This window comes from Parus major, chromosome 7 (assembly GCF_001522545.3).
Source record: "Parus major isolate Abel chromosome 7, Parus_major1.1, whole genome shotgun sequence".
Classification (NCBI taxonomy): domain Eukaryota; kingdom Metazoa; phylum Chordata; class Aves; order Passeriformes; family Paridae; genus Parus; species Parus major.
This window is the reverse complement of record NC_031776.1, coordinates 10,353,897-10,375,276: the sequence shown is the minus strand read 5'-3', so window position 1 is coordinate 10,375,276 and position 21,380 is coordinate 10,353,897. Positions and strand designations below refer to the sequence as shown.

At 44.7% G+C, this 21,380-nt stretch overlaps 1 protein-coding gene across 2 annotated transcripts in view; it reads left to right on the top strand.

Annotated features, from left to right (window-relative positions):
- The window catches only part of SATB2 (SATB homeobox 2), a 130,374-nt gene extending 115,274 nt beyond the window's left edge, over positions 1-15,100 (top strand). The window contains exon 11 of one of the 2 annotated variants that reach the window (XM_015635219.2): positions 12,065-15,100. In XM_015635219.2, the coding sequence (XP_015490705.1) occupies positions 12,065-12,520 (456 nt within the window). In that variant the 3' untranslated portion in view covers positions 12,521-15,100. The remainder of the gene's footprint in view (positions 1-12,064) is intronic. The other variant, XM_015635220.1, reaches the window with a different exon arrangement.
- The last annotated feature ends 6,280 nt before the right edge of the window (positions 15,101-21,380 follow it).

Below are 21,380 nucleotides of genomic sequence, written 5' to 3'. Positions count from 1 at the left end.
TGGGCTGCCGCTGGGCACCGGCACCACGGTTAAAGCAGGCAGGGTTGTAAACTGACGTCAGGGGTGTTTTTAAAGCAGCTGGTTGTTGCCGAGGGTGTTTTGGATGGAGTCAGGCACGGCTTTGGTGCCTGGAGAGGCACTGCGGCACTAACGAGACCTGGCCCGGCCCCTGCAGATGTGCAGTGCTGCAGCCCAGCTGTGCACATCAGTGCAGTGGCTGCCCCAGCAGAGGGGTCAGCACCCGTGGGCACAGATTCCCCTGCTCCTCTGCACAAGTGCAGACCCAGAGCTCATTTGTATTTAGTTTCCCTAATTCCTGTACTTAGCCATTCTAATTTTTTCGGACTGTATATCTTGATGAGGCCCAGATAAGCTACAAAGGCAAGCAGGCAGGAAACCACACGGGCAGTCCCTGACCCTGACTAACTGGAAACCATCTGCTTATTTGGGGAGGAAACCTCCATGGAAATCTCTTCTAGCAAGTCTGCCGCATTTGGGTTTTTCTTCCTTTCCCTCCAACTGTTGACTTTGAGCGTGTGTGTTTTCCATAGGAGAGATCAGGGAGGGTCAGCTGTGGCAGCTCTCGTTTGCAGCACAGGGGTCTGGATTTCCTGACAGCAGTGAGTAACTGCCATGTGAAGTAAATGCTGCTGTATCAGAGCAAGTTTAATTTACATTTCATGCAGTCAGGAGACATTTTTTTGTCTTTAGATTTGCAGTGATTGTGTTTTTTAGCCACTTATCATACACTCAGACCGTGGTTTGCTGGAAGGAGTATTATTACTTTTAATCTCTAATTTTTCCCTGGTTTTGATTAATTTCTGTGGTTCTCTTTGTCCCTCTGTGTCAAACAAACTGGTTATGCCTTTTTAATGGCCTGATTAGCACCAGGGAAGCACTGCTGACTTGGAGTAATGTTATTCCTGGTGTTCCCTTGTTTAAATGAGATGATGAGTAAGAATGCTGCATTGTTATGTTTGGGATCCATTAAAGTCTAGTCTGGACCCCTGCCCAAGGCAGACTGTAAATCTTTTGTCTTCATTCATGCATGCTGGAAAGGTGACAGGGAAGAGTTTTGAGATTATGCCCCCTTTTCAGGAAGATTAAAGGATAAGAGAGGTTTGGAATAGTTATTTCTGGAGAGAATGGAACAAAACCATGGCCAGACAGGACAGAACCAGTGAAGGAATCCCAAGGTACATGTGTGACCCTGGGGCCATCAGCTGCAACACTCACACTTTGCTCCCAGGTGTCTCTGGCCAGAATATATTTGGAAGTATTTTCTGGTTTTATCAGACTTACTGGCCAAGCTGCTAATCAGTGTTACATTGACAGAAGGACTCCCACATGCAATAAAAATCATAATCTTTATTGGATTTTGAGATAGAAAAGAGTCACATCCATCTCCTTTTATAAACTGCATCACATTTTGCAGAGCTCCCATCAGTACAACCCTTAGTAAATACGATGGTGAAGGAGGTAGGTGGGTAGATAGATGGCTGTGAGCTGCTCTTTCTTGGGTGGTACAGCCTAGAGCTATAGAACTGCTTGAGCTGAGTTAAAGAGGTTGCTGACATTTCTGAAATGCTGAAAGAAAAAAATATGTCGGTCCTTTCTAAATTATTATTTTCAGTTCAAATAAAAAAAAAAGGTTTGCGGCAGTTTAGAGCAACAAGCAACATAATGCTTTGAAGGGAAATAGGAGGAATTTGAAGAGCAAAAATTTTTCTGAATAAAAGCAACCAGAATATGCTGTTTCATGAAAAAATGCCTAAACAACTGCTTGAACTTTGTCAGAATATTCACCCCTCTGCTGTCCCAGGCAAGCAGTTTGGCAAAGTAGACTTAGTCAATACTTAGATGTCACTCAGTCAACATTTTTGACCAGAAGATTTTTGACTGAAAAATGCCACACAATCCCAACCTTATTGAAGCAGAGAATGGTGTTCTGCATTTCTAGCAAAAGCTGGGGCTCCTTGCACATAGACCTACAGTAGCTGCAGGCTTGTGTGAAGTGTGAGCTTTACCCCCGTGGTTACGTCTGTGTAGCCAGCCGTGGACAGAGCAGTCCATGGAGTTCCCCACAGCAGCCAGCAGCAAAGCTGGATGGATCCCAGGGCCATAACAATGTCATCTTCTGCTTTGTCCTAATACTGCCCCTCTGGCCTTAAATTAAACTTTTATTAAAAATGAACTAAAAAACTGAATATAAATTGCACAAGCTGTTGACTTTCCACAAAGTCATTTTCTACCAGCATCCAGAGTCTGTAAAATAGGTACAGGTCAGATAGTGAGATGTGGAGCTCAACATCACAGGAATGAGATGCCAGGGTAGCTCCCTCTGTCTTCTCACATGCTCACCTTTTCTAGAGCTTAATCAGGAGGACGAAGGATTTCAGATGTAGTTCTCTGAGGCATCCTGTCTTCAGTGACCTAATCTGTGCAGGAGACTGTACTTTGGCCATTTGATTTTTATTTACCCGGTTTCAAGCTAAGGGTATAATAAAGCACGTTATGCCAGTTGCGTGTGTGGTAATACTGGATATTTTGCTTTTACCATGGTAGTTGATTATAATGCACTTTTTAAGACTTGCTTTCTAAAAAAAGGAATATTTATACTTTTATGTGTTTGATTCACACAGTATAGTTTGCACAAGTCCTGTTATTAAGTGCATTGGTGGTTACATCTCAAAAGCCAAAAAACATGCTGAGTAGTGTTTTATCAGCACAAATCTGCTATTTTCACTAACCATAACAGTCAGGTTCTCCTGACTTCTAACTGCTCCCATTGTAAAAATTAGCAGTACAGTTGGGTATTCTTGAAACCCCAAATAGCCATCTGTAAGGATCTAAAACAGTTTGATGGGACAAATAATTACCCCCCCACCAGAATCCAGTGTTTAATCCAAACATAACCTTCCTGAAATAATGCAGTGCCTTCTCCTGGTCTGAGTAACTGGAAAACAACATGATTATAGTGGCGCCATTCATGCCACCATAGTTAGGGGTTTAGAGCTTGACCTTAAGAATGGCTCTAGGTTGGGGCTTGTCAGGGAAGATTTTGCTCACACTGCCCACAAATACTCTTCTGATTTTCAAAAGAAAAGGAGAATATGTGTAGTGCTATTTCAATAAGAAAAATTGAAATATTTCAATAAGAAAGCACAGAGGACACCCAAAGTGTTTTGTCTGCAGAAAACCAAACCAAAGACCCTTTTGCTGCCTCCTTAGTTCTTGTAGCATTCTGCCAGCTCCTCATTAGGATTATCAGGGTTGGGATGGGGAAGTGCAGAACTGACTTGAAATCTTTGTCAGACCCTCCCTTCAGCCAAAACCAAGCTCAGGCTCTATGTGGAAAGTGCTAAGCAAAGCTCTGCACACCACAGCACCCCAGAGAGCCTTTCTAGAACTGTGAGAGAAAGCACAGAAGAGGCAAGTCAGAGGCCCACAAAGCTCATGGTCTTGTTTTGGAGAAGGTGAGAGTTAACCGGAAGGTTTGTGGCCCTCAAGGTCCACACAGGTGTTAAAAGTCCCACTTGAGGGTCTCTACTCAGCATCACCATGAAGAAGGGCAGTGTTTCTGAGGCTGCTGCTTTTCCCCTTGTGGGAGAGGCTGCCTTGTCACCACAGGTTACGGGCAGGAGAGACTCGTGTGGCTTCTCCAGGGCCAGCAGAGTCCTGCCTGCCTGCCAGGGGTGCAGCAAACTGGCCCCTGTGCCAGCTGTGCTGGCTGTGCCCCATCCCCAGACAATGGAGCCATCCATCACCGATGCCTTCAGGAGAGAGTCTGCAGTGAGGTTGTGCAACGCTTCCTGGCCGCATCGGCCGCTCTGTCACCAGCGCCCTGGTTTGTGCCAGCAGCAGCCGGAATGGATCCGGCCGGGTGTGTATGGGCGTGGGAGGTACGTGCTGCCACCACCTGAGGGCTGGGCAGGAGCTGCTGGCAGCTCTCCCAGGCTGCAGCCAGGTATTAGAGGAAGAGGTACCCCATGCTGGTTGCAGCTACTCTTCAGTGAACTTAAGGATCTGGCTTGAACCAGCCCAGGATGGGAAATTCAGAGCTAATACATGAATGTTCATCAGCATGAGCTCATTTATGCTGCCCCATAAAATCAGCCAGTTCTCAAGCACTTGCACAGCAATGAAAGTTGTGCCTCTGTGCTTTTGTGGGAAGAGTTGAGTTAGCATTCGAGGGAGAACTGTTACCCCAGGAAACACCGGGACACTGTTCTGCATTGTCAGAGTTTTCTGATTTATTTTTTTAACATTATACAGACAAAATAGTGGCTATTGTGTAGGCACGTGCTGTCTATTAACAGAGATCAGGAAAGGGAAATAAACCACGCATTACTGAAGAATAAGATCATGATTGTGGTCAAGTGGTGGCAGAAGTTTTTTTTCTCTTTGTCAAGCTGATTTGTAAACATTCTTCAAACAACTGTGCAGACAGCAGTGCCACAGCTTCTTGAAAGAAAAGCAAAGACAAGGAAACATTCCTCTGCACAGATGTTTTACAGTAACCTCTTAGACCTGTCCCAAAGTTATCTGGTCATCTGAAGTTGTCATTGCAAGCTACGCTGCACATGTGGCCTCTTAGCAGTGCTGTGTAATCAGGCTGTAATTTATATTTTATCTCCAGTGATGATAGCGCTTAAAAATGTTTTGTGGTGGATTTGCTCTTTGATGCATGGTAAGCTCCTGTTAGCATTAATGGGAGCAGTGTGTGCTGGAGAGGGGGAGAGACACCTTCCCCTGCCTTCAAGTCAAGATTAATTATGTTTTGCTTATACTTATCACTGTGTGGGATGCCAAAAGTAATGTATAACTGAAAATTTTGTGGGGTTTTCCCTCTTTTTTTAATTTCTGTTGTCTTTTTTGTCACCTTTTTGACCATTTTTGATAGTTTGGTCCTGGAGAATTGCAGGATGGGGCTGCTGTTTTAGAGGCTGGGTGTTCAGTGTCCTGCCACGCTTTCAAATCCCTGCCTATTTCCTGCCCTTGAGCAAGGCAGCTGCCATAAAGCAAAGGGAAGCATGTGGCGAGTGTGCTCCAAAGATGTTGAAATGAATCACTTCAACCAGCTTACATTCCAGCCTGGAAACCAAACTTGCCTTTGACTTCGGGTTCCCTGTGGAACTCATTCCTCTCCTCAAGAGTCCTCTCTAAGTCCCTTTTTGTGTAGCTCAGAGTGTGAATTGTACCTCAGAGCTGATAGGCTTAGGACACAGGGTTTGTCTGATATGATATTCTGGCTGCACTGGTGGCCAGGAGCAGATGAAGGGTGATACGAAAGGCCTGAATATTTGGGGGTTTTTTTAGTGTGACTGCTTTGCAGACAAAATGAGTGATACCCAGAGCTGCTGGCTTACCAGGCAGTGTAGCCGCCAGTTCTTGTTGGCTGGTTTAGTCTGGTGTTCATGAGATGGGGTACATCATATCACAGACAAGTATTTTAATTATCTCTAATAAGGGTGTTTACTCTTGTGAAGCAATTACTGAGCTGCATTGGAAAATGCACAGAATGTGTGGCCAGCATTCGAGCTACAAAATTAAAAGAAGCTCAGACTGAAGTTAGATGAAAGTGAACATATTTATCCATGTCAGACTTCCTACCATTTTGCACGCTCATATTGATTTCTTTTGACACGGTCTTCTTTTATTGAGTACCATATATTTTTTTAAATCCCTTACCGATAACAGTACCTGCTAAGGGCAATTGTAAAAGGAAACTAAAGTATATTAAACCTGCCTGGAGTCAAAATGTAATCTAACACCTGTAGTCTGCAATTTGTCATCACTTCATAGATACTTTTTCTTTTTTAATAACAGTTTTGGATTTCCCTGAGTTTTGACCTTAGGATACTGTATAATCCAAGAAAAGCAAGGAAACTAAACCACAGTCTTTAACACAGCTTTATGGTGTCAAGGTGTGAAATCACTCTGAGAATGAGCCCAAAGAAAATACTTCCTTTGGTGCTGCGACCAGTGCTGCAGTGTTTACCAAAATGAATGTATTTTTGCAAGGGAAGAAAAAAGAGTAGACTTAAGACCCACATTTTTAATAGGAAAGAAATGAACACAGGTGCAAATTGTAACTTCTGCTACAGTTTCTTGTACAGACATTCCTAGAAACCTGTAAAGAGTCTTGGCACAGTGATTGTGTGTAATTAATGTTCTTAGCCCTGTGAGCCCCGGCCTGGGAGGCTGTCGGGGGGGAGGCTTGGTTATGGCAGCTGCTGCCTCTCTTCTCTTCTTGCACGTTTCTGTATGTGAAGAGAGACCGGGACTAGGGAGTGTAAGGCTGTTCATTTGAATAGATAATCTCCTGCAGATTAGTCCTGTAAACTCTGGTAAGAGCGACAGTGTCTCCTTCTTGGTGTAAGTTTTTTTTGTAACAAAAGGGAGTTTGTCTCTTCAGTAAACTTACCAGGATAGCTGGACACTGCCCGGGGGCTCTCAGCTTACAGAGGTGAGGTGTTGCTCAGTAAAATGCAGCTGAAGACCTAGTTTACGCCTGTCTTCCATGCTGCCTTTGAGTTCAGCTGGCCATGGGGAAGGAGCTTTTCCAGTGGCTTGCTGACAGGAGGGGTGTGGTGAATTGTTTTTGCATAGGGTCAAACTGGTGGCAACTCCTGCTGGTGAGCCGTGAACGCTTGCTTGAAGGGCAGTAATAGATGACTGGTGTACGAAATGAAGGTTCTGGACCTATGTTTTGTAGTATGTGTCTCTTCTCTCTAGCTTAATTTTGGGGTCCTTAAGCAGGCTAAAATCTTGCTGTCTTTGGCGTGGAAGTCCTTGATATGATACAGTGTTACTATGGGAACAATGTAAAGGTGAAGAAAAACAGAAGGGTGAGACCCCTTCCCACCACTGAGAATAGATTGGTAGAATTATTTGTTCTGGAAAAGACCTGTAAGATTATTGAGTCCAACCATTAACCCACCAATGCCAAGTCCACCACTAAACCATGTCTCGCTAAGTGCTACCCACATCTACACATATTTTAAGTACCTCTAGGGATGGTGACTCCACCACTTCCCTGGGTAGCTTGTTCCAGTGCTCTACAACCCTCTCACTAATACCCAATCTAAACCTGCTCTGGCAAAGAGAAGGCCAATCCATTCAACTTTGCTCCTTGTGTGTTCAGGTTATCAAAATTGCTACTGACTACCACATGCCATCAAGGTACCTGTCAGTGCTCACGCTGTCTGCGCACAGAGGCAGGTGGTGTCTGTTCAGCAAGGGCAGTCTCTGTTGCAAATGAACAGTCTTTCAAGAATGTAACATTTTTGGTGCTTCTCTTGGCAAGGGGCACCTCATCATCTCAGCAAAGCCCAGCGGAAGGGAGCTCACAGGACCGATCCTTTCTGCAAAAGGAAGGGCAGAACCACACTAGGAAACAAAAGAGCTCGGGGTTTTCACATAGAAATGCGGTTCCTGATTCCAGCGTGCTGCAGAGGCTGTCCAGGCAATGGAGGGTGACCTGTCACTGAGCCAGTGCTGTCAGCTGGTGCCTCGCTGCTGGTGGTGTCCGGGTGTGTGTGTGTTCCCTGCTCGAGCATCCTGCTTGGCTCCCTCAGCCACTCACCGTCACGTGTGTAGCTCCAGCTAGAAAGTGGGTGGAAATGGAAACAAACATCAGTGGCATAGTGAATCCAGCCAAAATTAAATACAGTACAGGCACAGACTGCAGTTACATGACGTTCATCTTTCAGTTTGAGTTTGCTCACCTCTTTTCTGTGGGAATGCCAAAGTCAGGTTTCTTCTGTTGGGAGCACATGGAGACATGGGGAGTGGATGTGTGTAAAACAGTGCAACAGTCCCTTCCCCCGATAATTCTTTGGATTTTAGATGGACCACAAACCCTTAGCTTATTACAAATAATCCTGATCACCCCCGTAATGATACAGTACATTATATACTCTCCTAAATTTAATCATTCAATATCTCACTTCCTTCCCTGTAGGCATGTACTATTATATTTTACACATGGCTTCCAGCTGCTTTTCATTGCGGCCTTCAAATCATATTTCAGTACAGTGCGATCTAAGACCAGTCACTTTATCATTTAAAGTCAACTTCCATCACAGTCATTTTCTTACAAGTGTTCTACCAAGGCTGGTGAATTTGTTTCAAAAAGCTAAGTTTGTCTGTGAGGAGAAAGTCTACCTGAATGAACCTTCATGAAGCAGCATCTTCCAGAGATGCTCTGCTCTCAAATGTTGAAAGGCAGCCATGCTTATAGAGTTTAAAAATTAAATCTCTTGAAGGAATGAAATGAATAAGTCCTCTGGGCATGGAAGGAAATCTGTATCTTCACATTTGATTTGAAAGTAGATAGGAAGTCAGGAAAAGGAAGGGAAGTCAACTCCAGATGGTGCTGGCTTGTGGAGGAGAAGGAGGAGGCTGCCCCACCTGTGGCTGGGGAGCAGTGGGGAAGGGCATGGGGGACGGAAACGGGAGTGGGAGGCGGGGCGTGGGGCATCTGTGCCACAAAGTGCACCCTTCTGAGCCCAGTACCAGCTTTCCTGGGGAAAGGAGAGCTGAGCATGGCCATTCTTGTTACCCCTTATCTCAGAAGCCCGTCATGTACATGGTGCTTTGTGGTAGGTCCAGCCACCACGGAGGGCTCACCTGTGCTGGGAAATGCACCCTGTACACGGAAGATCGGTGATGTTTCCTTCTTGGCAGTGCAGAGGCAGAGCAGCACTGACCCAAAACCCAAAGTGATATGGCAGGGTGTGCACAGCAGTGTGTGAAGCTGCTGGAAATTTTACCTGGAGATGTGGGAACCTAATAATGACCCAAGATCTGAAAATCTGGAACTCCAATAATGGTCATTTCCTCTGAGGCTGTAGCATGCAGAGCCAGACATGAAGTAAGCCAATCACTCAAATTGGCCAGCATGCTCGTCAATCAAGTGTAGTTTAAACCAAATATTTAACATAAAGGTAATTTAGATTTCATATTGTACCATATGCTCAGCATTTGATCTGGTTTGCATAGAAAAGTGTTCTCTTTTGTGCTAAATAGCCTGCCTTGTCAGAAGGAATTGCAAAACTGACCACAGCCCAGATCTGAAGGACATTCTGTGCATTTATCCATCTCTCTCTAAATGGCTAAAGTTCTGTTGCTGAAAAATACAGTGTGGCTGAAATCCTTTTTAAATCTCACTGGCAATGCAGAGAAAACCCCCAGAAGTTAATGAAACAATGAGATTGGTCTGTTAGAAGAGCAGGTTTTGTTGTTTGTTTTTTTTTTCATTACCCAGGATAACAGGAGATAAAATAAAATACAACATTTTTCTAGCATTTTACACTGATAATCCCCAGGTTTTGCATTTTCTCTTCTGGAGAAGGTGGAGAGGTCACTCTGGAAAAGGAAGGGTTAATTGAAATTATTCTTCCCTCCCGCACTCAGCCTTCTCTTTGGTTGATTGCTTTATAGATGCTGTAGGCATCTCTTCATCTCCTTCAAATTAAACATTTTACTGCTGCTGAATCCCGTACTGTTGGATTTTTTTTTTCATCATTATATTTGATTGGAAGTCTTGTAACATTTTTCAAGCTGGATCATTTCTCATGCTATTTGTCAACTGAAAAGGGAAAAAAAAGCCCCTTTCCAACGCCAACAAGAATGAACTGAGTAATTCGCACCCTTTCTGGATGTGTTTCTATCTCTGTTAGATGCTACTTGAATCCAGCTTCTGATTAGCAATGCTACTTGCAGCTTTTGTGTGACGCTGTCTGTAAGTTCCCTGGCAGTTTATTTGTGGTGTTAAATCCTTTTGATTTTGGCTGCTCTGGGCCTTACTTTGTCAGGGGACAGGACCAGAAGCCACAACAGAGGAGATTAGGTAGGGTCTGTGTGACAAATTTATGGGGCTTGGGAGCCTGCAATCCTGGGCTCTGCTGCTTCCAGTGCTCCCTGCTGACGTAGGTACGGATCCCACCCTCATCTGTAACCCTCTATTTGGAAACGTCAGCCCTTCTCTTTGAAAGCAATCCATGGACAAAAAAGAACTCCTCAAAGAGCAGCTGAGCGATTCCATTCATTGGAACATTATGCTCTTTTATTGCAAGAGATGTAATAAAACATAAACCAGAGTATCTGTCATTTCCATTTGAGCTCCCCCTTTCCCCCCGCTCCTTGGTTAGCCATTTCTATGGCACCCTGATTATTTCTGTGCTTGGGAGGAAAACGTACATATTGGCAGCGAAACAAGTTTGTGGCGCTTCTGGCCAGCCTCAGCTCTCGCCCGCAGGGTGGCGAGTCCTGTGCTGGCACCTGCTCTCGGCTGTCCGTGCAGAGCTGCTCCTTGCCGGGCTGTTCCTGCCGCTGTCCTGGCACGGCTGTGCCCGTGGGGACAGCGGGCAGCGCTGCCAGCAGCAGGATGTGCAGCTGTGTCCCTGCACTGCCAGCCCTCGCTCAGCCCCGCTGCTCCGGGACGTGGTGCCGGCTCCTGCCTGTGTGCCCGGGGAGCTGCAGCCCCCGGGGAGCAGGGACCCGGCCTGTCACAGCACCCCCGGCAGGCTCGGCTCCTCGGCCACGCTGCCATGGGCAGTGCCCGGGGACTGCGACCCGCTTCCCAAAAGCTGCGACTGGAGATCGCTGATGTTACAAACTGTTATGGCAGGAACGTTTGAGGAAGGAAATGAATAAAGGGCTCTTGGGCACAGAGCCTTTTCATTTATTTGCCTAACAGGCTGATATTCCACAGCGGACTTCCCTCTTGCGGTAATAACTTGACTAGTGTAGCATTTTACTGGGGGCTCGGTATGCGTCTGAAATTCAGTGAAAGTTCTTAGCAGATTTCCATTATTTATCTTTGGGTTTTTGGTTTTTTTTTCATTAGAGAGCTTTAATGTAGGGTTGATTCTCTGGATGTTACTGTTTGCAACAAAGACATTTTCTTCTTGGTTAAAGAGCCAGAATTCCCTCTTACTTGTGGGAGAAAATAGTTATCCATATTGATTTTGTTAGCTTTGAGTGTCAAGCTCTAATAATTATTTCCCTGCATCTGAAGAAACCTCTGGGCAAATACAGCTCAGACCTGTAGGGGATTTTTTTCTGTTAATCTCTCTTGTATAGATTTGGTTTTAAAGAAAGCATATGGAGCTCCTCTGTGTTTTGAACAATTCAGAGCAGGTATTTTTTCCCCTGGAATAAGGGCTACACGAGGCCCTTTCTTAGTCATTCTAAGTGGCTGTTAGGAAGATTAAGAGCTACATATGCTTTCTTTAAACTTGCCAAAAAGGAGATACTGTGGGTGAAAATCTGTTACAAGACTGCAAAGTGTGTTTGCCCAGAGGGTGTCTCAGAATGGAGGGCTATAATTATTTGAACTCAGAGCTCCTCAACTAGTGAAATTACTACAGATGTAATACAGAGAAATCTGTTCAGGAGACACATTAAAGCCACCTATGTGAAGCAACAGCATTGACTATGCTGTCTCTCTTGAGAGAAGGGAAATCCTAACAAATCTCTGCACTTCTGCTTTTTTTTTTTTCTTTTATAAAGTAGCTGTGATGGATTTTAATGCAAAATCATTATTCATGAAGTAGCACCTGACAATCCCACATGTGTCTAGCTAGCCCTTTGGTGGTACTTGAAATCTTGAAGAAATGGTCAAAGTGTCTAGCCTGAAAAGATGAGAGGAAATAAGGATGGGGACAGGAGGAGCAAAGCAGGAGATGGGACTTTTCTGAAATGGGACAACTGGCCATTCATCATGACAATGAGACTATAATAGCCTTTGACTTACTTTATATTTTGGCTATTTTATATTTCTTTTTGTTACTTACATGTTGTATTTCTTACTTATTTTGTGGCTTTACATTTATTTTATATTGTTTTCCTTTCATATCACTTCCTCCTTTCAGTCTTTTGTTGTACAGACAGGTATAGCTGTCTTACAGGTGAGAAGGGCACTGGAAAAATGCCTATTAATTGTGTTTTTCTTGACCAAAACAAAGTAGGTCCTGTGTACAGACCTGTACCAGTGCCCTTACGTCAAGCACTGAGGGGGTCAGCATGTGAAGTGTGTGTCTGTTTGATCTTATAGGTGCTGCACAGACAGCAGTCCCAGCCTGCCAAGGAGAATTCCCCACCCAGAGAAGAGGCTCCTCCTCCACCTGCTGAGGACAGTTGTGCCAAAAAGCCAAGATCCCGTACCAAGATCTCCTTGGAAGCTCTAGGTATCCTTCAAAGCTTTATTCACGACGTGGGTCTCTACCCTGATCAGGAAGCCATCCACACCCTCTCTGCTCAGCTGGATCTCCCCAAACACACCATCATCAAATTCTTCCAGAACCAGCGTTACCACGTAAAGCACCACGGGAAGCTAAAAGAGCACTTGGGAACAGTGGTTGACGTGGCAGAGTACAAGGATGAGGAGCTGCTGACGGAGTCGGAGGAGAACGACAGTGAGGAAGGCTCTGAGGAAATGTACAAAGTAGAGGCTGAGGAGGAGAATCCCGACAAAAGCAAGGCGGCTCCAGCAGACATCGACCAGAGATAATGTGAGATAGGAGTGCAGAAAGCAATACATTGATCCAAGGATTTTCTGGTTTTTATTTTTGATTTTTTTTCCTCATTTTACTTTTTGTTTGTTTGTTTCCGTTGCGCATGATCCATGTGCAAACCGAATGAATTCAGCATTGCCCAATCAGACATCGCCTTGACACAGACATTCGAGTGTTACACGTCCTACATCTGACTGAAGCAATCGTTGTAGTCACATAGGATTATGCCTTCATCAATCTTGCACTTATGAAAGGGACAGCTAGCAAGTAAATGGGAAGAAAAAGTCCTATGAAATCAGTGAAGGGAAATTTACAACTTTGTGTGTGTATATATATATTTACATAAAATATATATATATTAAATTGCATGGGACGGAACTTTACAACCTGAAAGTATAGACTGTGAAATGAGTTCTTTAAAGATGAGACTTGTTTATGTATTAAAACCACTTCACAATGAGTTGCTTTGGCTTTTTGATAAACTGCCGCCTGCTCTCAGGGTGTGGTGACTATTTTTGAATTCCTATTTATTTTCTATGTTTATCCCTGATTTTTTTTTTTTTTTTCATTATTATATGGCTTCCTATCTGGCAACTTGATGGGTAATTTTTGAGGTATTTAAAGACGTAAATCAACACTGCCAAAAAAAGAGGAGAAAAAGAGAGGAAACGGAAAAAGAAATCAGGGCACCTTAAAGAGAAAACAAGTAAGTTAAGTTAAAAGTACTTTGAACACAATGCACACTTAAAAGGATACAGCATGTTCCACTCCAGATAGTCCTTTCCGTAGTGAACAGATGATTTTTCATGGGATTCAGAATGACTAAAACTGAAATGCAGTGCATAGAAGACTTTTCCATTAACAAGGTCTTTATAGAAAGAGAAAAAAGATAAACGTGTTGAGATTTGATGTATGGAATTCATACTATCAACTACATTTTACCGTGGATTTTATTTACCTGTTCTCTGTTTCAGATCTTAAAATTTATAAGCTTTCCTTCTTGTTGTTGTTTTTTCCTTATACTGAAGTGAAACACACACCCACACACAAACACACCCACACACTCACACGTGTAAAGTTACATTGCGACACAAAATGCCACAATCCCGAGAATCCCGTCCAGGTAGATTGCTGACAGCCCGAGGGTTTGCGTTGCCGACTCCCCGCTCGCCCTCCTCGCAGCCTCCCCGCGTTCCCGTTGTGGTTTCCCCGTGTCCCGCGGTCCGTGCCAGCGCAGCGCTCGCAGCCGCAGCCCCGCTCCCTGCGGGCCCCGGCGCTCCGCAGCACCCGGGGGCAGCCACGGTACACAGAGCCGAGCCCGACTGACTCTTGGATGGCCTGAGCACAAAGCTGCAGTCTGCCATAGCATCCACCCGCTCTGAGGCACCCTGTCGAGAGAGACGCCAAGTAGCATTTACTTTTCACTTCCGTGCAATGCTTTCCGAGACAAAGACCTCACCTTGCAGCTGGATCGATTTCAGACGCCTGTAAACTGCAGCCATAACCAACAAGGCTTCTGGCTTTTTTCTTCCTTTTTTTCACATGGGCTTTTCATGTAATCTTGACAAAGACCTCATGCAATATCACTTTGAAAGTTACTTTCTGTTTACTACACCAGGCAATGTAATATAACTGTTAATACTATTTATATATTTGAAAGGTATAAAAGGTAGGAGTTAAAAACGAAAAACAAACCTCTACGTGTAGATATTTACTCAGAACAGACAATATACAGGGAGAAGACGTTGCAATACAAGCTAATTCTAGCTGCTCAGTAACCTCTGGAGTTTTTATGAGATTTTTTCAGAGCTAATGTTTGAAACATGAGTATCTCTGCATAAATTTCATATACCTTTGCAAAATTATGGTGGGTTGCTTACTTAATGCCCCTTTTGCTCTTCATCCTTTAGTTCTGTAGTATGCTGCAGCTTTAATCAGAATTTCGATGGTTGCTGCTTTATGTTTCTCTCAGAGCTACGCTTTCAAAACTGTCTTCTTATCCTGTAGCTAAAATCACTCCATACATTTGAAAGGAAACTGAATTTTGCCAAGCTGTGTAAGTTGTTCATCTGATGATGGCATCAACATTTGGTATCTTTTACACTTCAACCAAAAATTTTATTAGGTATTTTTTCAATGCTGAGTCTTGCCTTTTTATTTTTAATTTCACTGCCAATTTTGCAGTGGTTCTAAGTGAATCTGTGGGCATTTTAGCCTGTGGTCTTGCCAGAACTTTGCGAATTACAATGCATATATGTCTATTTATTCAATATCCATCATATAATATCTATTTGGAGAAAGAAACTTTTCTTGTAGTGCCTCTTAACAAAGCACAATTTTCCGCCTTTTTTGTGAAATAAAAAATAAAAAAAAGAAATTGTGTTTTATTGCGGTATCAACAATGTGAATAAGGATTAACATATTGTAAATGTTCATTTTTCCATGTAAATCAACTTTATCTTCGTTATCACTAAGTGATAATTAATTTTTAACTTATGTGCATTGTTAGGCTGTTAGAATTTTTTGGTTGTTGAAATAAAACGCATTCAATAAATATGACTTAATTTGTCAAGTAATTTACTGGGCCTTTTTTCTTTTCTCCTGAGTTCAAGTGGAACAAGGTCTGCAAGATGGAGGGGGCATATTTGCCTATTGAAAAAAGGTTTGATCAGTGTTTCTGGGTCTTGAAAACCTTCCTCAGTCCCCTGGAGCTGGCACAGGTGACGAATGTGTGTCACCAGGACTAACCTGTTGTGTCCTTGGCTTTCTGTGCACACGTAGGTGCCTGCACAGGCTGTTTCTGGTGGGGCTGGAAGGAGGGTGGGGGTGCCTTCAGCCTGTCAGAGAATATACTCAAAACACACACATGAAGATCCACTTCCAGTCTGCTGTCTTCTTTTACTGGTAGATTTTTTTTTTCTGTTTATAATTAAAAAGCCACAAATGACTGCGTGTCAGGAAACTTTTGGAGCACACATGTCCATGGTTAATGGACATAATAAAAGGCTTTATTATATTTATAGCGGGGCATCCTACTGAGTGTGTAGAGGAATGCCGGAAGGATTGATGTATCTGAGAAATGTGTGAAATGTTTTTGGGGAGAATACAGATAAATGGAAAAAATTGCTCAAAATTCTTAAGCTAACAAAATGGTAAGTGCCTGGATTTAGTCCTAGCATACAAATCATATACTGCACATCAAACTTGTCTAGGAATTGAGGTAGAGCAATTTTTGAAAGCATTTATTATTTTTTCTCTAGTTCAATACAATAGTTCTTCCCTTTTTTATGGCTTATTTATATCTTATATAAAATATCTGTGTGCTCTCTTGAGAAAAAAAATAAAGGGAGGAGAAGGAATAAGCACATGTTTGGGTTCCCAGCCACCTGCATGCCACTTATATTTAATCTGAGACCAAATAAAACCAAGCATCTTTCTGTGTCTTGGGGAATGTCTGGGCACCTGAGGCTGTGCACAGCAGCACCTGTGGAGTGCTGCTCGCTGGGATGCACAGCTGCTGTCCCTGCACTCACCTCTGAAGGGTCCTGGGATACCTGTGCCCTTCCCACGGGAGTGCACGTGCAGATCTGGTGCCTGGCTCTGCTGCCTGTGCTCGGAACTCTGGGCAGTCTTTTGCTGGTCGATGGCCCAAGGCTGGGGCTCCGCTGGCCTTCATGGGCATGGGAGGTGACAGAGGGCATAAACTGGCGTTGAAAACTGCACCTGCAGGTGCTGTGAAGGTGCTGATGGTGTTGGATTGGGTGTCCTTTCTGCCTGCAAGTAGGACAAGAAACCAAAGGAGAAGCAGCTCTCATTTCACTGGTAGAGAATTTTATAGATGAGCCCTGTGTGTGTGTAGCTAAATAATACTTAGAGAAAGACACACTCATACACACATATTTTAATTGGGGGGAAAAAAATCCTATAAACATATGGGTTCTTCTTCCAAACCATAAAAAAAAAATAAATCATTCAATAGCTGCTATAGCAGAAATATTTCTATTAATGCTTCTACTTCTCTATACTTTACATGCTGCTGCTCCTATTTGTTTTTCATGTTTTAGTCATCTAGACATATGTATTTCCAGTTTCAAACCTGTGTCAGTGAAAAATAAACATGTTAAGATTAGTTTGAAATGTTTTAAGATGATGAACATACTGACGGTTGTCTCAAGTTCATTGTTGCTTTGGTAAAGTATCCCTCAATCTTTCCACTTCCTTAATAACCAATTATTTGCTCTAGACTAAATGGATAAAAATTCCTCATTGATGAAATTTTGTTTCTATCCTGAACCTGTTAAACATGGAGGGATAAAAGCTGGATACATTTGACAGTAAGGAAATGGCATCTTAAAATTATAAACGAATCATTACAAAAACTCTCCACTTACAGTATAAAGTGCAGTGATTAATTAAAGATGCAGTTTTAACTTATTTATAGCCATTAAAAAAACATAGTGGTTTTAACACAAAATAACACAAGCCAAGTCATCCAGGGGAGAGACACTGGCAGCCTGAGACTCGGGGAGCAGGCAGTGTGACAAAGCCAACAGGGAACCGCAAATGCAGGCCACCCTTGAAACCTTTGGGGAAGTTCACAGAAGCAAGGATGGAAAGAGGTGGCTCTGGCTTCCCTGCCAAGACCCCCTTGTTTTTTGCTCACACACAGACGGTGCAGGCGTGTGAAAGCCCCATCTCTCTGGGATGGCAGGAAACCTGTGGTGCGGGCGGTGGGGATCGTGCCAACTGCAAGAGCTTGCTCTGGGTGAGTCAGCCCTACCTCAGGCAAAGAGAGGATTCGGGTGAGGGAGAGACAGCAGCAGTTCAAGTGCAGATTTCTGCAGGCTTTCCCCTCCTTCCAGATTTTTTGGTTGGTGATGGGTGAATGCTGGTCGTGCTTGACTGGTGGGTGTGGCTCTCTAGAGCCAGGGGCAGTGAAGGTGGTGGGAGGCAAAGTGAGGCTCAGCTGCTGAGCTGTGAGTTGTGGCTGCTGCTCCCCGGCAGGTCTGTCTTTGGAAGGCTCTTCTGAGCCTGCCAGGGTCAGGGACACACACCAGGCACTCCACGCTCCAGCCCCGCAATTGCTGGCTCTGTCTGCAAGGCAGCGCTCGCTCAAGGCAAGAGTCATCCCCTGTGAGCAGTGGTACAGTTTCAGGAGCTACAGCTGGTTCCTCCTAAGAGGAGTGGTGTAATTTACCCTTCAGAGGGATCTGGTCTTGATTTGAAGACCTCAGGAGCTGGAAAATCACTTTTGCCCTCAGTAGTTTGTTTGAATGGTGGTTTCTCTCCCTACTAAATCTGTACCATATTCTAAGGGGAATTTGGCTTTCCTTTCCTGGTGTTGTCTTTTGTCAGGCTTTTCTCTTCTGGGTGAAAGTTGCAGGTAATGACAGATATTTTTTTCCCTCAGAAGTAGCTGTCCTGATCAAATGAATTTCCCTGAATTGAGGCCTTATTGTTCAGCTGAGGCTGTTTCAAGGAAAATTTTGTTTTGGCTAGTGACAGAATTCCCCCTTGTACTCCTTTGGAGAGTCCATTGAGATAAATGACAGAAAGAAAAGCTTTAGAAAGAAAAGGTTATTTACTCCTAGTGAGCCTGGAATGCTCACAGATAGTATCTGTCACAGTTAAGGTATCCATAGTTCTATTCTGCATAAATTCTACATAATTATAGATTTTGATCTCAGAGCCATGAGGAATGACATTCCTTGGCATGGAGTGTAGATCTCCAATGAAATGTTCTCAGAAAAAAGATTTTATTTTTACGACCAATCAACAATTTTGATTTGCAAGAGCAGAAATGCAGGTGGTGTTCACTACTCCTGTTTACAGCACTGGGCTAAACGTGCCACCAGCCAATGTCTCCTCACTTGGTGACTTCTGGGCACAACTTTCAGCCTGGGCTTACGGAGGAACTGACTTCCTTCAGGGTGGAAGGGCCAGCCAAACACAAACTAAGTGCACATGCATGGACCACAATCCTTCTGAGACAGAAGGTTAATGTCCCCTATGTGGACCCCTCCAGAGGCCAACACCAGTCTGAGCCCTACCCAGCTGTTGAGGTAGCAGGACAGAGTGCTGGAGGTGATGCTGCATCTTCCTCAGTCACCCCAAAATCAGCTGAACTGTTTTGTCCACAGTCACAGAGAGCCTCTCTATCCTACTTTGACGCTGTGTTTTTCTTAACAAGGATGGGACTGAGAAAAAGTGGAAGGATCCCACAGAAGCTTGCATGAGCTACAAGGATGCTGAGAGCAACAGTGTTCCTCTGTCATGGCCTCAGGACATCTGCTCCTGGAATGAAATAATTGAGTAGCCTGAGCATCAGCCATGGTGCCTGAGTAGCAACAACCACCATGCTGTCACCTTCCTTACAGTTACATTTAAGAGGTGACCTCTCCATGGCCCAAGTTTGACCAGGTCAGTGAGACCACATTCCTTTGGCTTTGAGAGGAGAGAGAGACAGCCTTAACAGACCTTTCCCTATTTGTCCAGCCTTGGTGCCTCTTTACCATATGATGAAGTGTGTGCTACACTCATCACAGACTCAGCTATTTATGATCAGAGATGACCAGAGAAGTGTTTGGAATCTGTTAGCCCTTGAGAGTAAAAAATGCAGCAGATTGGTCTCACTGACATGAAGGGAAGTAGAGCAGGACATGACCAGCAAATGCAGTCTTTCACCACAGGGTTCAGCCTTTGGTTTCTCAAACCAACCAAACCTCCTCTGTTAGTATTTAAAGGCTGTTGCAGAATATCGTTCCCTTAATGAATCTCTTTTCACAAGCCATTTAGCATCATTTGTTCTGTGTCAACATTGTCCTTTCATTTAATTTCCCCCACCCAGCGTCCCTTCCTGACCTCTGGCCACCCACCACCCAATATATTCATAGACAGCAACTGCACCCCCTGCAAGCTGGGTGTCCCTGCACTGAGCCAGCCCAGCCCTGTCCCAGCACGGACATCTGTGGCTGCCTGGGTCCGCAGTGACAGGCGCAGCTGCTGCTCCCAGCGCTGCCCCTCGGTGGCTGCTCCCGGCTGGGGTGAGCCACCACCAAACCACCACCGAGCCACCACTGAGCCACCACCGAGCCACCACCGAGCCACCACCAAGCCACCACTGAGCCACCACCGGGCTGTTGTGGGGCTCCCCTGGCAGGAGGCTGCCGGGTACCGGGGGTGGCGCAGGCGCTGCCCCATGCCACCGAGAGCCCTGACAAGCACTGACAGAGCCCTTCAGAGGAGATGCTCAGCCCCAGGAGAAAGAGAAGTGCTTGCAGCTGCCCCGGTAATGAATGGCTGGGACACAGTCCAGGCTAGCCTGGATTCCAGCAACCCCCTCAGTACACAAGGGAAAATCCAGAAGTGCCCCATGCAAGTGAGATAATGAAAGGCCACAGCAAGTAGCTACCAGCAAGAGAGGCACATGGATTGATCACAACGGACTGGGAAAGTAGCTGGAGCCATTAACTTCTCTCTAAATGCAGGGAGATGACAGAACACGGCCTATGAGCATACAGGACACAGACCATGGCACAATTCCCCAGTAGAAGCCAGCTGCTCTGGGAGAAAATGAGCCCCAGTGTAATGCAGTCAGATGAACAACATCGCTCAGCCCTACACAACCACGGGTGCTGCATGCCCTGCCCAGGCGCTTGTGGCTCCCACACCAGTGAGCCTGCAGCTAAGGAGTTTCCATGCTGGAGAGTGAGAAGGATCGTGGGGCTGAAAGAAGTAATTGGGATCTTTTCCTCTTTCTTCTAGTCTTTCAAAATACTTGCATGGCAGCCGGGTGAATGCTGGTTTCATAATTGATGGGCATGGTCTTGGCAATCTCCATTCTAAGAGCCATTCCTTGTCACATAAATACCATCTATCAGTGCCCATTGTCTTTATAGTGATCTTGAGCAAACAGTTTTATTTCCAATCAGGACATCATACATTGATCTAAACACTCATCTGTAATGGATCAATTTACATTAGGAGAGCAGTATTGTAGCATTGTTGTTCATTATATTGAAAGAAGTATATGTTTAGTTACAGGCTAAAATCAATTAAACAGCCTTGTGCCTTTTGCTGTGAGAAAGTCAACAAGCCAGTCTATCTTGGACAATTACCCAACTACAGCTCCTCTAAAAAAGGGCTTCAGCATCATCCCCTTTCTCTTGAGTTCTCAGTTTCTCCTTCAGAGACTTATTTTGCAATGTTTTTCTTCTTGTGCAGTCTAGCAAAACACTCAGCTAAAATGCACACGAGAGAAATGAAAGCAGTCTTACTCTGCTGTTGTGGAGGGGACTTTCCCAGAGCCATGCAAAGTCATGCATCTAAAAGAGAAACCTGCACTTTCACCAGAGGCTGCCTGATAACAGACAATGGAATATGCTGGAGATGCTGAAAAATGTAGATGATGCTATTTGTATCTTTATAGGTGATATCATTATCTCCAAGAGTCCCTGATTTCTCCGGAGGAGAAAAGGAGGGAGTGGGAGGCAGGGAAGAATTTGTACATTGGGCTGCTGTTTCTTGCCTTGCTGCAAGACATAAGACTGAAAGGAGTGCTGGAGACTTTCTGACAAAGGGAACATGATTTGAGCTGGGGGTGTAGCTGCAGAGAGAATGGAACCTGCAATTTCAAAAGCAAAACACAAAGGGGAACTGCAGGGCATGCAATGATGGGATTTGAGGAGCACATCTCTTGGGGCTCTGGTGCATGTGATGGAGGCAGAGGAAGGTATTCCCTGCCCCTGCCCCCTGTTAGAGATCTGTGGCAGAAGGAAGCGTGTCCTTGTACCCTGCCTGCTGTGCTCTGTCACCGCCACAAGGCCAGGAGCAGCTGGACTCTGGGCTGCCATGCAA